This window comes from Corylus avellana, chromosome ca4 (assembly GCF_901000735.1).
Source record: "Corylus avellana chromosome ca4, CavTom2PMs-1.0".
In the NCBI taxonomy this organism is placed as follows: domain Eukaryota; kingdom Viridiplantae; phylum Streptophyta; class Magnoliopsida; order Fagales; family Betulaceae; genus Corylus; species Corylus avellana.
In genome coordinates this window covers 26,265,199-26,282,146 of record NC_081544.1, presented here as the reverse complement: position 1 = coordinate 26,282,146, position 16,948 = coordinate 26,265,199, and the positions used below count along the sequence as shown (strand labels likewise).

The following is a 16,948-nucleotide window of genomic DNA, read 5'->3' as shown; positions in this document are numbered from 1 at the left end:
TAGTAAATTTCACTAACCGCAACCGCTAACCGCCTAGCGGTTAACGGTTAGCGGTTAGTGGCCGGTTAGCGGTTAGTGAAATAGATAACCGCCCGCTAACCGCTTTTTTAAAATTAGGCTTTTTTTTTGGGCTTTTTTTTACCCTCATTTTTTTTTCTTGTATTTTTAATATCTTCTTGGGCCCAATTGCTATAAATATTTGAATTGTCATTGGATCATATGATTAAGTGTTGATCTTATAAACTTACAAACAAACAAAAATACTTCAATTGTAGTTATAAGTAACACATTGTTTAATCCAATGTCAATTACTTAATTTGATATTATATGAATCACATTGTCATTGTCATTGTACATGAATAATTGATTAAGTATTGGAATTGTAATTGGATCATATAGTTAAATATTTATCTTATACATTTATATTATTCAATATGCATATAATATAACTATAAGCAATTATATATATATATATATATATATATATATATATATATATATATAAAATTCAAAATTGTTCAAAATTGTTAATTTTCTTCTTTTTTTTTTTTCTTTCAAAAAATGGTTAAATTTCTTTTTCTAAAAAATGTTCAAAAAATACATTAATACTTCAATTGTGATTATAAGTAACACATTGTTGAATCTAATGTCAATTACTTAATTTGATATTATATAATCATATAGTCTCATTAAATTATATCATATGATTCATATGATTAATTATTTAAATTCTTATCATATTTACTTATAATCTTTTTTCTTTGAATTGAACTTAATATCTAATGGTAAATGGTAATGTTCAAACTCCTAAATCCTAAATTCCTAAAGTATCTAATAATGCTTTAATTAAATTGTAGACTTGTAGTTATAAGTAACATATTGTTTAATTCAATTGAATCAATTGTGATTATCATTGTACATGAATCATATGATTAACTTGTAGACTTATGACTTATGAGTTATGTCATATTATATATGTATTATTTATTATTATATAATCATATGATTTAATGATCAAGTCATCATGTGATATAATCATATCAATTATAGTGATAATATATAAATTACTAAAATTATAATGATAATACATTAATACTTAAATTATGTTTATAAGTAACACATTGGTCATTGTTTAATCCAATGTCAATTACTTAATTTGATATTATACGAATCATATCATCATTGTACATTAATAATATGATTCACTTGAAGTCTTGAATAAAGTATTTGAATTGTCATTGAATCATATGATTAACTATTGATATTATACATTTATATTATTCATATACATATGTAGACTTATATAGACTTATAGGTTTATAACATACATTGGAAATAAGTCTCTAGATATTTAATTGTTGTATTAGTATGAATTAGTATACTTATGAGTTATGTCATATTATATATGTATAATTTGTTATTATATAATCAAATGATTTAATAATCAATCTCATGTGATATAATCATATAAATTATAGTGATAATATATTAATACTCAAATTGTGATTTAATTATTTTTTTAAAAAAATTGTGATTTAATGATCAAGTGATTATATGATATAATCATATAAATTATAGTGATAATATATTAATACTCAAATTGTGATTTAATTATTTTTAAAAAAATTGTGATTTAATGATCAAGTGATTATGTTATATGTATAATTATAAAAATATATTATATAAAAAGGCGGTTAGCGGTTAGCGGTTACGGTTAGTAGACCCAATAACCGCTAACTGCTAACCGCTAGGCGGTTATGGCGGTTAGGCGGTTAGCGGTTAATGCGGTTAAACGGTTAGGCGGTTAGGCGGTTGGCGGTTATAGCGGTTAGCGGTTAGCGGGCGGTTAAAAACCGCCCGCCTTTGCACCCCTAATTTCTAATATATCAATTTGAGCACATATTTATAAACTTTTATAAATATTTTTTATGATGCATATATTGTGTGAATTACCAAATTTTTAGGGTGGAGAAAAATTTTAGCGGCACCCCAATATAAAATGGTTGGCTCTGCCACTGGCCTGGGCACAACTATATTGCTTTCCTTCTCTATTAAACAACTGTAATTAAACATTACATTCTCATATATATTGAGGTAAATTAAAGCAAAATAACAACATGAACCCAAAGCTATAATTAAGCCTATAGCAATACATCGTGCTCTATGAAAAGGCCCGTTTACGTACCATAACGACCATCACGGAGTTGAAGATCAGCTGTGATTTCTGCATGGTGTTTATTCTTTCCCATTGGTCAGTTTCCAATCTACGTCCTGGCCATGGATTCCTCATGGTTTGATACCTGTACTGTCATCCCCTTCAATTCTTCTGTAAGCACTTGTATTGAATCCGAAATTTCAGCCTTATACACATAGAACTTAATCACAATCAAGAAGAAGACCAAGTTCAAGACGTTTAGTACAGCAAAAAATGCATAATAATAATCAAGATGAGAAGCATTGAGGTTGTCTAGAATCCATCCGCGGTGAGCATGCTCCTTGGTGATGTGAGAAACTGTGGAAAGAAGGAAACTACTCAGAAAGTTTCCAACTCCTAGAGTAGTCATGGAATAGGAAGTCCCAAGACTCTTCATGCTTTCTGGCGCCTGGTCATAGAAGAACTCAATCTTCGCAACCTCTAAAAATGCATCTGCCGTGCCCATAAGCAAGAATTGCGGAAGTAAAATAAATATGGTTAAAGGAACTTGTCCTCCATTTTCAACCAACCCATGTTCCTTGGCCACACTAAGTCTATATCTCTCCGTTAGGGATGCAATTGTCATAATTATAATGTGGATAACAAGCCCAACTCCCATTCTTTGAAGTAGAGTTATGCCTCTGGGGTTTTTCGTCCACCTCTGCATGCCCTTGACAAGAAACCGATCGTAGAGCACCACAGAGATAAGCATGGATATGGTTATAAATCCTACTAAACTTGCCGGGGGGATTTTGAAGCTGCCGATGCTTCTTTCAAGAGTGGTGCCTTGCTTAACAAAAAGAGTATTGGTCTGGGCGAGCATTGTGCTCGGTACAAACATGGCAGCCAAGATTGGGATCATTCGTAACATTTGTTTTGTCTCTTCTACTTGTGTAACTGAGCAAAGCATCCATGGATTTGTCGAGCCAGTTTTCACAGATGCTTTCGTAAGGAACCTGCTTCCATGCAATATTAAGTAAAATTAGGACAATAATTGGGATACAAAAGTTAATTTCTAGCTGATATATGTATATATATACCTCAAGGTGGGTGTGGAATCAATTCTGAACTTTCCTTTCTTTGCATACTCTTCCAAGTCAAGCTCATAGAGCTCTTTGGGATCATTAGGGATATGCACCCTCCATTTCCTTATAGCAGCCACAATGACCTTTGCCATCCTCGTGAAGGGGCTGCCTGCGGGCACCTTGTGTCTATAGAAGGGTGTGCCTGCCAAGAAGATGGAAATGGATATTGCTAGTCCAAGAGTGGGAAGAGCATATCCTAAAGTCCATCCTACATTGTCTTGTATCCAAACAAGAACTGTGTTGGCAAAGAGTGTCCCGAAGAAGATGCTGAACATCCACCAATTGAAGAAGGACAACTTGTGAGACTTCTCCTTGGGGTGGAAATCATCGAATTGGTCGGCACCGATGGTGGAGATGTTCGGCTTGGTTCCGCCTGTTCCAACGGCTAAGGTATAGAGTGCACCAAAAAACACTGCTAGCTGTAATGTTGAAGCCTTCTTACAGTTCTCGATATTGGTGTCGTCTGAGCAGCTAGGCGGTTTTAAGCCATGGAGTGAGACGGCCAACGTTAATACTGACATTCCCTGCCAACATATATAGGTAAACGTACATGCCAATTTAGCCAAAAAAAATATTTTTATTCTGAGAAAAAGAGAACAAAATTAATTTTAACAAACAAAGCTCATATACCTAATTTCAATCTAAGTGTCTTTTAATGTTTGAAAAATCTTTAAGGTTGTTCTTTATAATAAAAGCCTTTACATATATCATTGGCTGTACTCCGATCCCTTATTATTTATTGACAGTAAAATCCTATTATTTTTAATAAAAGCACAAAATTTATCAGTAATCTCTTGTTCTTTTATAATAAGAACCATTGGTCACGCACGTGCATTTCCTAGGATTACACCCTTTTTTCCAGCCTATTGAAATCCATAATTTACGTAACAATACTTTATACATATATCCTAGTACTAAAATTTTATATATTGACCTACTTAGGACTTTCTGATTAACTCTTAACCACGCCATATCCTGGCTCCCCCCTCTCCCGGGAGTCATGATCGAGAAAGTTGGTATAAGATTAAGAATGCTTTCTTTATTGTTTTTATTTTCCACTTGGTTGAATTTCAAATTCCAACCTACTCATCCAACTTATTTTATTTTTCTTCCATACGGCCTACTTGGTCGTATTATATCTCAAGAAATATAGTAAGTCCTTAATTTATGCTTGAGTACACCCAAATTACATAGGGGCAATTTCTGAAAACAATTAAAGCTTCTGTCTTCAATATCTTATATTATTATATACCACCTTATCCAAAAAGCATAATATAATTTCAACAAGTTGACTCAAAGGTACCTAAAAAAAGACAAAGACCATGTTGTGTAAATTGGACCTAAACAGGACAGAAGAACGTTCTACTTCAAGTTGTGATACAGATATGTATCACTCTTCTTTTTCTCCTTATCCTGTATCTTTCAACTACTACAGCCTTATAAAACAAAAGTTTGTAGTCAAACGTACATACTTATGCGTGGACAAAGAAGAATATCAATCTTTATTATGTTTGACTTTGTTAAACATCTAAAGCAAGTGTTAGGGTTTCGGTCTGAGGGCATATGTGTCATATATATATATATAAAAGAAGATTTATATTATTATAGGATAAAAAGGATAAATTAAGGCATGAACATATATGAAAGATATGGGGGTGGGAGATCATGAGATATTATTAGTGGTTGAGACGTACCGAGATATAAATAATGCTGGCAATGACAAACGTCCAGTAACGGCCGAGATGAGCGTCGGCGACGTAAGCACCCAAGATCGGAGTGATCCAAACAGTTCCAACCCAATTGGTGACATTGTTGGAAGCGGAGACGGTGCCCTGGTGGAGCTTCTTTGTTAAATACAAAATCAGATTGGAAGATATTCCATAATACGCCATGCGTTCGAAAACCTCGTACACTGCACATGCATATATATCACCATTTTTCAACATGACCTCCACAAATACATATATAGCTGCGTTACAATTATATATCAAAATATTGGAGCTTCCTTCTACTTTAGACTTGGGTTCAAGCATATATATATAAAATAAATAAATAAATAAAACTATTCTTTTAGCCTTAAGATCGATGAGAATTATTTTTAAGCAATAATTTCTTCTACTTAATAGACTATTTAATAGAACAACTAACGTACTGTAAAATAGTTATATATACGTGTCTAATTAATTATAGCTACAAGCCTACAGCCGCAAAGTGTTTTTCTGTCAATGGAAATGTGGACAATTTGAGCTTGCATAAAAAAAAAAAATTAAAAAAAAGAAAAAAAGAAAAAGTGAAGAGAAGATGGGCATGAGCCAACTAACACATGGGCACAAACCACCTTTCATTTATTGATAATTAGCATTAATGCAGAAAGTACTGACACTAAAAATTTGCAAAAACTTATTACAGCTGAGCTGCAAGCTGGCTTCGTGAATTGAAGAAAATGAATATATATAAAGACACATTTCATATAATTAAGCTGCTATATACATTTGCCATAACAATAACAAAATAATTAATCTAATCTAATCGTCACTACTTAAAAGTAAATTAATTGGCTTTCAACTTTTGAGGAGCCCAAACATGTGTATAATCCTAAAAAGGATACACGAATCAAGTGAGTTGTGTGTGGGTAACCAAATCCTCAAAGCTGGATGGACATTATTTCAACCTCTTGAGAGACAAAAGAAGGAGGTAGCAGAGAAAGAGAGAGATATTAGATTACCAACAATAAAGGAGCAAGCAGTCCATCCACCGCGCTTGGATCTACGGACCGGATTCCCTCTCAGATCCACCGTCCCATCCTTAGTGTAATCATCGAAAGCTTCTTCTTCGGTAGCCATGCTTTTGGTTACAGAGTTGCAGGCACCAATCGCCTCCACTCTTTTGCTCACAACAACATTCACTCCCACACTACTTTTATACACACACACATATATATATATATATATATAACTTTTGTCCACTTGTTTGGTGTCCCACCCTCTTGTTTTTTCTATTGCTTAATTTACTTTTCGCTGCAGGTGGGACCCCAACCTGCCAACTGTATTTGCTTCGACCCACCTTCTATATATATATGACGCATATGCCCTCATGGAATCTTCTTTAATCGGAAGATATTTTGGATAGGAAAATGTGACGGAGCGGAGTTATATATGTTTTGTTACGTCTAGCCGGCCAAATTGAATTAAAATCTGTATGCACAAATTTCGAGTCTGTAAAACATGTGTCCGTAATTCTTCGAATATTAAATTTGTAGTAAACTCTCTTCAGCGACTTTTTCCCAAAGGCAGCTTCACTGTCAGCTATGCCCCTCTCTCTCTCTCTCTCTCACCTGAGCCAAATACGTCGCTTTGATTGTACTCGATCTGCTCCCAGCTCCGATCTGTAAAGCCAAAATTCATGACGGTTTAGCTTAAAACTAAATTCAGTTATTATATTCTTTATTTTTATTAATTTAACATGATATCATATTTAAATTTTGTTGCCGACGATGATCCCTCCCTTCCTCCTTTGTCCTCTTTATATCTCCTGTTTGTGAAACCATTGAAAACGTGTTTCTCCATTGTCACTTTTCCCAGTTTATGTGGTCTCTCTCTCTCTCTCTCTCTCTCTCATCCGTCTAACAGGTGTTCCCACCTCGGCACCTAAAAATGGGTGGCTCTCCTACAGCTGCTGCTCAATCTCATGCTCCACCTCAACTTATCCACCCAAGTTGCTGACTCTATCCTTGTTTCTGCAGGCATGGACATGGATATACACTTTGGCAGACTCGGAGCAATGCTGTGCACGACTTCCATTTCCCAGATCAGAGCTTTGTTCGGCAAAGCCTTCATTTTCTTTTATTACTGTTTATACACATTTTTCTAAAAAAAATTTAATAACAAAATATACTAACTTTTTTTTTACTTTGTTTATTATATTATTTTCTTTTTTTTATTATTCAAATAAAAAAATTATAATAAAATAAAATTTTTTTACTTTGCACACTACTTTTTTTCATTTTTTTATATGAAATTTATATTTTTAATTTTTTTTTTCACATCAATCTACATCAATTACAGTATAAAAAAAAAAAAAAAATTTATCAAACAAAGCGACCTTTTTGTTTCTCTTTTTGCTTATCCGCTGCCTCATTACCACAGGGGGAATCCTCTCTCACCGCCCTCTCGTCTCCTCACACAAGGTCTCCTGGCCCAAAAGTTTATTTGGGATTAGTCACTTACCTCCTAATTAAAGAGTTCGTTGGAAGTAATCAATTACCTAAAAGGAAAAAAATAGAGAATAGTCGAACACCCCCTAGGTGACCAGACCACCTTAGATCGTTGCGGATGACGGAACTCTAATGAAAAAAACAAAAAAGAAAGGAGTGTTAGGATAAGGTAGAGAGGTGAGACTGATGAAAGATTTTTTTTTTTCTTTTTTTTCTTTTTTTAACAAGGGTAGATGATGTGGTGGAGACCAATGGCTTACATTAATATATAGGGGTAGCCACAAGCCACTCCTATAGATGTTGTGGTCCTTGTGGATAACGGCGAGCCACCTCTATTTTCCCAAAAGGCTGGCTACCTAGTACCTATTAAGTAGTGGCCGAGGGATGTGGTGAAGGGAGAGACTAAGTATTGTTTTTCACTTATTTTGAAAAGTTGAGAATATATTTTAAAAACAAAAGCGAAATCTAAAAACTTGTATATATGAATAAGTATGTGTCTAATTAATAATCTATAAAATAAAAAGTAAAAAAGAGTATGTGTCAAATAAATGCTTCCCGTATTTAAAGAAAAAAATAAAAAAACTTTTGAAAAAATGGTAGTAAATATATTAATTAGTGTGTTTAGTTTTCAAAGTGGGGGCAGTTTTGAACGATGGCAAAGAAAAAGAATCCATATATATGCCTTTGCTGACTGAGCATATTCACACCGGCCTGCCACCTTGACCCGTTACCCGTCGACTAATACTTCTTTGTCCCCTTGTAATAAGTTACTGTTCCTCCCGTTGGACTATCCAAAGCTTCTAGAGGCATAAAAGTGACAATTCGTCAAAGTACTTTTTTTCAAAGCAACTCCTCTACAAACAACTTCAAAGTAGAATCCAGAATGATTAAGACCCCCTATTTACTTTCTTTTTAATGAGCTAAGCTTTTATCTTGCTGACGTGCATGCATGTTGTGTGCCTATTATATATCGATGTGTACTGATAGTAGCCACCTTTACTATATAACATATCTCTTTTGTTTAATCAAATAAGCATAAACTAAAGCATATCATTGAAGGATAAACGAAATAATAGTTTGGGGCATGAATTTGGACCCATTTAGTTAGCTAGACCTCATAGCAGGGCCGGTGGCCTGGCTAGTATTTTGTTTGACATGCTTGCACAAGAGGAGGAATGAGGATTTGAACTAGTGACCTCCGTTTTATTACACGTAGTCTTAGTCGATTGAACTACCTCTTGAAGCTTTTATAGACAAAAAGTTTAAATGGGGTTTTTATAATTTTAGTATAATAATATACATTTTTTTATATTAAATATACAAAATATTGAAAAGTTTCATTATAGATTTCTACCTTTCTCCCAATCTGTCGTCTGAATATCACGTTGATCGACCAGCCTCTGGTAAGTTGCTCATGCAATCTTTAAGCGGAAGGGCATTAAGCATTATTATTCCTAATCAATGAAACAATCTCGCCAACACATTGAATCCAAATCAATCTACAACTACCTATGAGATCTCATATCTGTAGAGATCAATGGGTTTTTGCAATTAACTAGCAATCTCATAATATATGGGAGTCAATTACGGGTATGATTCCTAGGTCAAAAACGATTCTACTTGATAAGACCAAAGGCTATATAAAGGGGACTCCAATTAGGTATGTTCAGCTTGGACTCTCCGACAAGAAATAGGTGCTTATATTCCTTATAAGCACCTATCTCCCACCGGCTCACACTGGAAAGCTCCTTTGCTTACACCTGGCTTACATGAGCTTTCCTTTTTATAGGCCCAATAAAAAACAAAGTATATCATGCTTGTAATTGAATTCTTTTATTGTTGATGAGTTTCTTGAATTTGAGGAGTTTTTTTAAAAGGTTTTTACTTCGTCACAAAATTCATATGTGATTGATTGTGTGGTGAATGATTTTTAAATTCCGCACTAATTTTGTAAAAGCATATTCAACCCTCATTCTGTGTTATTAAGAGTCATTGGCCTATTTTTCATAATTTTGTTGTTTTTGCATACCACATGAAGCTCTCAAAACATTTTTCAACCATAGTAAGCTTATTGCAAATAAGTGAAATCATATGGATTGATTTTGCATTTTTCCCTTAATCATTTGTTGGTGGTGCATTTTTAACTTGACATTTTATGACGTGTCATGATCAATGTGGCGATCTATTGTGGTATGCATCTAACATGGTGAAACTGGCTGTGCAAAGTATATACGTGTTGCAAAACTATTGGATACAAGTGGCATTTTGTTAGAAAAGGTAACGGAAGTGGGACGGAATGAATGATTTGATAACGAATAAAACTTTTAATTAAGGATCGATTTGATCAATTTTGAACCCCGAAGTACTTTGATAATAGGACAAAACCAAGAGATTGATACAATATTTGTTTTTTTCTTCTATCATTGATTATATTAATTATAGAATAGAATAGAAAATGATAGAAATAGTGACAGAAATAGGGAGCTGAAAATGAAGTGTGAAAGTGTAGTTAACGCAAAATATAAAGTGTTTTATGTTCAAAGATCATATCATAGCCAAAGTTTGAGAATTAGACGTAAACAATTGGTTCACTTGCTTTGCACGTCATAGATAAGATTTGGTTAGAGGAAACTCCCCAATGTATTTATGATATTATTTTGACAGAAAATTTAGCTGTCTTTGATTGACCAATAATAATCTACTCAATTCTTCTCACAAAAAAAAAAGGGAAGTAAACAATTGGCGAATGACAACCATTCTATTGAAAATGGTGTTCTTGATAAGGATTGAACGAAAGAACTTCTTTGTTGTAATTGATTCGTTCATTTTCTCTATTTTTTTTCTTTAAAAAGAAAAAAAAAATCATAATAAATGCTCCAAACATACATAATAAGTTGTTTCAATCTCTAGCCCACATTTTGTCCATCTTCATATAAAAGATGAATAAATTTATCATTGAATTTCACAAACCACGTGTAGATATCACAGATTTAATGTTGAATTTGTAAAAAGAATTAACAAGATGGACCACAGATATATATATATATATATATATATATATATAATACTTTTCTATTTTAGTAATTCATCTATTCCTTTTCTTTAATATACTAGTGCATGTACTAAACATTTCATCCTGATTAATTACATCAAAGATCTATTTAGGAAAAAGAAGATCTAGAAAATGATCTTATTATTTTTCATGAAAAGAAGATCTGAGAATACAGAATTCCCTTCCCCATTCATCATGTGCGTGTAGCAATAAATTAATTGATTATCATGGAATATTTGGAATAAAATTCCCAACAAAACATTGTACCATGGACCATCCACTACAAAAAAATTGACAAATTAGTGACACATGGAAGGTGATGTTTTAAGCCGCTCACTGTTGAATTAGTGACGTTCGAATAGTGACATTTTGCAAATAACCTTAACTACAGTGACTGAATTCAAAATTAGAGACGTGAACAGTTCACCTTCCAAAAGGATTAGTACAATATTTTCATTTTTGATAGTTTACATTGAATATTTTGAAAGCAAATATATTTTGGGTTCTAGAGACTAAAAGGATTAGTAAATGGTAGTTAAAGGTTGCAATCTCATGGATGTACGATAGCGACAATTAGGAAAAAAAAAAAAGCAGCTAGTCTATTCTCAAAATATCATTTTCTTGCTCATAGAAAATTTGAATAAGACAAGAAAGCAATTAAAAGAAATGGATAAGAGAGACCAAAGATATAGAAAGGGACTAAAAACTATATATGGTTTAAAAATAAATTATAGAAAGATTACAAATTACACAAAAAAAAAAAAAAAAGGTTTATTATTGGTTCAATGGTGACTAAATTTTTAATGGACTTCGGTCCATAGGAGTACAAGTGTCAAGGGTATGGTTGATAGATATCCTAAAATTTTCACGGATTTATGAATCATGTCACATATTTAAAGTTCTAGAAGTTGATTTGTCACATAGGAATATTCCAGTAACTTTTTATATTTTTTTAAGGAATACTGTAGATTCTCATCATTACTAAAACATGAATAATCATCTTGCTTAGCAAGTACAACGTCTCGTAAATAAATTCAAGAAAAATTTTCAACCAAACCTTTTTCAAAGATTGATGAATATTGGCTGTCTTTTGGACGGATACGGTTATTAGCAATATTCAACTAAATAATAATGAACTTAATTACATATAAAGTTAAACTATAATATGTTCAATTTAAATTATTATGTACTATATTCATAATGCATCATCATGATACTCTTGTCATTTAACAATATTGGACTGCATTTTTTGTTCCTACTTGTGATTACAAACCATAAATATATTGCTAAAACAATTGACTTTATTTGTGTATTTTTACTCAATAAGTCGTGAACTTACACTTTTATATATCTTTTTCACCCGTAAAGCATGTGTTGTTTTATAGCTGATGTACGTTCTTTTGAGGATGGTACTTGGGCACCCGAGTATGAGCATTTCATTAATTAGATGATCTTGCTAGGTTGATGTTTGAGTATGCCTCCGGTTGCGCAAAGTTGGACAATACGCCGCCCTTAGGGTTTCTTATCCCTTAAAAATATCTCTGTTTAGATTTTTCATTATCCCTATCCTTATCCTTCAATCATTCTTAGTATTTAGGTATACAATTTTTGGATAAATTAATTAGAGTTGGACTCCTTTTTTTTTTTTTTAATCTCTGTCTAGGTGTGTGAGGGTGGGATCAGGCTATATATAGTACCAGCCTCAATATTGGTAAGAGCATGGTCTTTTTTGTCGTTGCCTTGTTTTCCTTTCTTGTGGATCAATATATAATAGCATTGTGACCCTTTTTCTGTCTTGACACTTGAAGAAAATAAATAGCATCATCAAAAGGGCGAGGGAAAAATCCAAGAAAGATTCACAAGTCAGCATTGGCAACTACCCATGCCATCTTGGTATAATGAAATTAAACAACGAACATGGAAGCGCAAGTTGGATATATACGGTCGAAGCCTACAGTTTTTTCCTGATCATTGAGGTCAACCAAAATCATTGCCAAGTTGAATATCAGCTTTGATTTCATTCCTCCGGATTAGAAACCACGGCTGCCATATTCCTCAATTCTTCTGTCAGCACTTTTATTGAATCCGAAATTTCAGCCTTATACGTATAGAACTTGACCACAATCAAGAAGAAGACAAAGTTGAGGAAGTTTAGTACGACAAAAAATGCATAATAATAATCAAGATGAGAAGCATTGAGGTTGTTTTGAATCCATCCTTGGTGACCATGCTTCATTGTTATGTGAGAAACTGTTGAAAGAAGGAAACTACTCAGAAAGTTTCCCACTCCAAAAGAGGTCAAGGAATACGAACTCCCAAGACTTTTCATGTTTTCCGGCGCCTGGTCGTAGCAGAACTCCATCTTTGCAGCATCTAAAAATGCCTCTCCGATTCCCACAAGTGCAAATTGAGGGAGTAAAATAAATATGGTTAGAGGAACTTGTCCTCCATTTTCAACCAATCCATGTTCCTTGGCCACCCTCAGTCTATATCTCTCTGTTAGAGATGCAATTATCATCATAATAATGTAGATAAAAAGCCCAATCCCCATTCTTTGAAGGATAGTGATCCCTCTAGGGTTTTTAGTCCACCTTTGCATAATCTTGACAAAAAATCGATCATAGAGCAAGACAGAGACAAGCATGGATATGGTTACAAATGCAGATAAACTTGCCGGGGGGATTTTGAAGTTCCCAATAAAGCTTCTATCAAGAGTAGTACCTGCTAAAGTAATAATTAAGGGATTAAATTTATCTCTTCCTATCAGTTTAAGCATATAGAAAAAATGGTAATTTAACATAGTATTAGAGCTAAAAGTACTATGATCGAACCTTGACTCTATCAATTTACTCCAATTTAAATTAAATATTCCACGTGTCTACATTTGAGGAGAAATGTTAAACTAATGATTAAGTGATTAAATTTATTTCTTCCTATCGGCTTAAACTTATGAGAAAAGTGGTAATTTAACAGTACATTGCTTGCCAAAGAGAGTATTGGTTTGGGCGATCATTGCGCTTGGTACAAACGTGGGTTGGTATTAAAGTAATGATTAAGTGACTAAATTTACCTCTTCCTATCAGCTTAAGCTTATAGATCGTAATTTAATACTACCTTGCTTGACAAAAAGAGTATTATTCTGGGCGATCACTGCTCTCGATACAAACGTGGGTTAGTGTTAAAGTAATGATTACACTACAAAAAACCGGATTGTTTTTGACGTGACAAACAGTAACCAAATTTGCCATGTCAGTAATTATTGACATGCCAAAAGTGGCACGTTAACAAATTTTTTTTTTGATGTGTTGAATATGTCACGTCAATATTTATTGACGTTACATTCAACACGTTAGGATTTCTTGACGTGTCAATATTTGACACGTCAGAAAATTTAAATTCAATTTAATTTTTAAAAAATTTATTTAAATAACTTAATATTTAAATATTTATTGACGTACTAAAATTAGACACGTCAAGAAATATTGACGTGTCATTTTGGCACGTCATTATTTATTGACGTGTCACTTTGACACGTCAATATTTATTGACTTGTCACTTTGATTTCTTGACGTGTCACTTTGACACGTCAATAATTTCTTTTTCTTCTTTTAATATCAGGTTTATTTATATTATATATATTTCATCTAATTTTTGTTTTTTTAATAAATAGTGTTTTTGTGTAAAAAAGAAAAATAGAAATAGAAAACATAATTTTTTTTTAAAAAAAAAAATTATGTTTTCTGCTCTATTTCTTTCTCTCTTTTTTTCACGCAAAAATACTATTTATCTGCATGTATGAATACACTATTTTTTTTTTCTGACATACTAGTCTAGCACGTCAAAAAAAAAAATAGCGGGACATTCAACTTTAATTTTTCCTCTTTTATTATTTATTCTTTCCGCCAGATCTTCTTTCCCTCTCTCATTCTCCCTCTTCTCTCTTCACGTAGTAAAAGCTCCCTCTTCTCCTCTCAATCTCTCTGAATCTCCCTCTTCTCTCTCAATCTCTCTGCACGGCAGCAGACCTAGAAGAAAAGCAGATCAAGAAGAAGATAAGCACAAGAAAAAAAAAAATTTTGAAGAGAAGAAGAAGAAGAGAAGATAAGAAGATTTTTTTGGTTTTTGAAGATTTGTTGGGTTTGACGTTTGGGTTATTAATTTTTCAGGTTGATTTTTTGATTTGGGTTTTTGATTTTTTGAATATTTTTTGGGTTTGGGTTTTTGAAAATTGAGGAAAGAAGAGAGTGAGTGAAAATGGAGGAAAGAAGAGATCAGGGAGAGAGCTGGGGGAGAAAGGTACGGTGGTGAAAAGAATTAAAAATATATATATTATTTTAATTGCAAAATAATTTAAATTAATAATTTTTTAATTGAAAAAAAAAATCCAGAAAAAAAATTTTAAAAAATAAAATTTATTTTTTTTAATAATTTTTAAATTTTTGACGTGTCAGAAAGTGACACGTTAGAAAATTTTTCTGACGTGCCAATTTTGACACATCAGAAAATTCTAACGTGTTACATCTGACACGTCAGAAAATTTTCGTTTCTGACACCCAAAATTTTAACGCCTGAAACACGTCAAAATGCTCTGTCAAGAAAATTTTCTGACATGTCAGACCACCTAACACGTCAGAAAACGCATGTCAGCAAAAATTTTTTTTTTTGTAATGTTAAGTGATTAAATTTACCTTTTTCTATCGGTTTAAGTTTATGAGAAAAGTGACAATTTAACAGTACCTTGCTTGACGAAGAGAGTATTGGTCTGGGCGATCATTGCGCTTGGTACAAACATGGAAACCCAGATTGGGATCACTCGTAACATTTGTTTTGTCTCCTCTACTTGTGTAACTGAGCACAACATCCATGGATTAGTCGAGCCTGTTTTCACAGATGCTTTGGTAAGGAACCTGCTTCCATGCATGCAACATTAAGTAAAATTAGGACAAAAATGCCTTTAAATTAGGACAATAATTAGGATACAAAAGTAAATTTATAGCTGATATACATACTTCAAGGTGGGTGTGGAATCAATTCTGAACTTTCCTTTCTTTGCATACTCTTCCAAGTCAAGCTCATAGAGCTCTTTGGGATTATTAGGGATACGCACCCTCCATTTCCTTATAGCAGCCACAATGACCTTTGCCATCCTCGTGAAGGGGCTGCCTGCGGGCACTTTGTGTCTATAGAAGGGTGTGCCTGCCAAGAAGATGGAAATGGATATTACAAGTCCAAGAGTGGGAAGAGCATATCCTAAAGTCCATCCTACATTGTCTTGTACCCAAACAAGAAATGTATTGGCAAAGAGTGTCCCGATGAAGACGCTGAAATACCACCAATTGAAGAAGGACAGCTTGTGAGCCTTCTCTTTGGGGTCAAAATCGTCAAATTGGTCTGCCCCCATGGTGGAGATGTTTGGCTTGGTTCCACCTGTTCCGACAGCTAAGGTATAGAGTGCACCATAAAATACGGCTAGTTGTAATGTCGAGGCCTTCTTACAGTTCTCGATATCTGTCTTTGAGCAGCCAGGCGGTTTTAAGCTAGGGAGTGAAACGGCCAATGTGATCAGTGACATTCCCTGCCAATATGATTTTTGACTTAATTCTTTTTTCTTTAGCGTGTTCTTAAGATTTTCAAAATAAATAATGAATCTTGTTAATTATATATTTGGTGGTGATGATATAGTGGGGTTGAGACGTACTGAGAAATAAATGATGCAGGCAATGATAAAGGTCCAGTAACGGCCAAGATGAGCATCAGCCACGTAAGCACCCAAGATTGGAGTCAACCAAATGGTTCCAACCCAATTGGTGACATTGTTGGCAGCGGAGACGGTGCCCTCATGGAGCTTCTTTGTTAAATACAAAATCAGATTGGAGGATATTCCATAATACGCCATGCGTTCAAACAGCTCGTACACTGCATACATAAGCCAAAACAAATTTAATTATACCTGCGCCCATATGATATGCATTAATTATAAGTGATGAAAAAACTATAAAGCAAAAAGGAAAAGAAAAAGCAAAGCAGAAACAAAGGCTCCGTTTACTTCCGTGTAAAATTATTTTCATAAAATATATATATATAGCAAAAGAAGGAGAGAGAGAGAGCGAAAATATGTAATGGACTACATTGAATTGAGACTAAGGTCTCGTTTGGTTCGCAGAATATCTAGTCCATTGAAAAATGATTAGCTACTACTGGGAATAGAAGAGTGTGGAATAGATTAACTATTCATATTCCTTTGTTTAGTTGTAATTCTGAAATAGACTAGTTAATCATATTCCTTCGTTTGGTACAATGCAATATGTTGGTGAATGGAATCATATTGTGATCAAATTTTCAAAAATACCCTTATAATACAAATACAATTTATATTATTAAGGACTTTCATTCTTTTTTTAAAA

General features: G+C 33.4%; 1 protein-coding gene and 1 pseudogene across 1 annotated transcript; both read right to left on the bottom strand.

The window, feature by feature from the left end:
• Positions 1-2,035: 2,035 nt before the first annotated feature.
• LOC132179315 (protein NRT1/ PTR FAMILY 5.2-like) lies at positions 2,036-6,188 on the bottom strand. Its single transcript, XM_059592018.1, has 4 exons — positions 6,005-6,188; positions 4,974-5,191; positions 3,235-3,803; positions 2,036-3,150 (listed from the first exon to the last, which is right to left on the bottom strand). The coding sequence occupies exons 1-4, from the start codon at positions 6,120-6,122 to the stop codon at positions 2,265-2,267; spliced, it is 1,791 nt and encodes a 596-aa protein (XP_059448001.1). The 5' UTR covers positions 6,123-6,188; the 3' UTR covers positions 2,036-2,264.
• A 6,361-nt stretch (positions 6,189-12,549) lies between these two features.
• The window catches only part of LOC132179826 (protein NRT1/ PTR FAMILY 5.2-like), a 7,853-nt pseudogene continuing 3,454 nt past the window's right edge, over positions 12,550-16,948 (bottom strand).

What these genes read in the sequence shown, in the direction of transcription:
- LOC132179315 (XM_059592018.1), bottom strand. Translation starts at nt 6,122, where the DNA reads ATGGCTACCGAAGAAGAAGCTTTCGATGATTACACTAAGGATGGGACG. An exon ending in TGCTTGCTCCTTTATTGTTG is followed by an intron (nt 5,192 to 6,004) that starts GTAATCTAATAT and finishes ATGCATGTGCAG; the next exon opens with TGTACGAGGTTTTCGAACGC. An exon ending in CCAGCATTATTTATATCTCG is followed by an intron (nt 3,804 to 4,973) that starts GTACGTCTCAAC and finishes ATATGTTGGCAG; the next exon opens with GGAATGTCAGTATTAACGTT.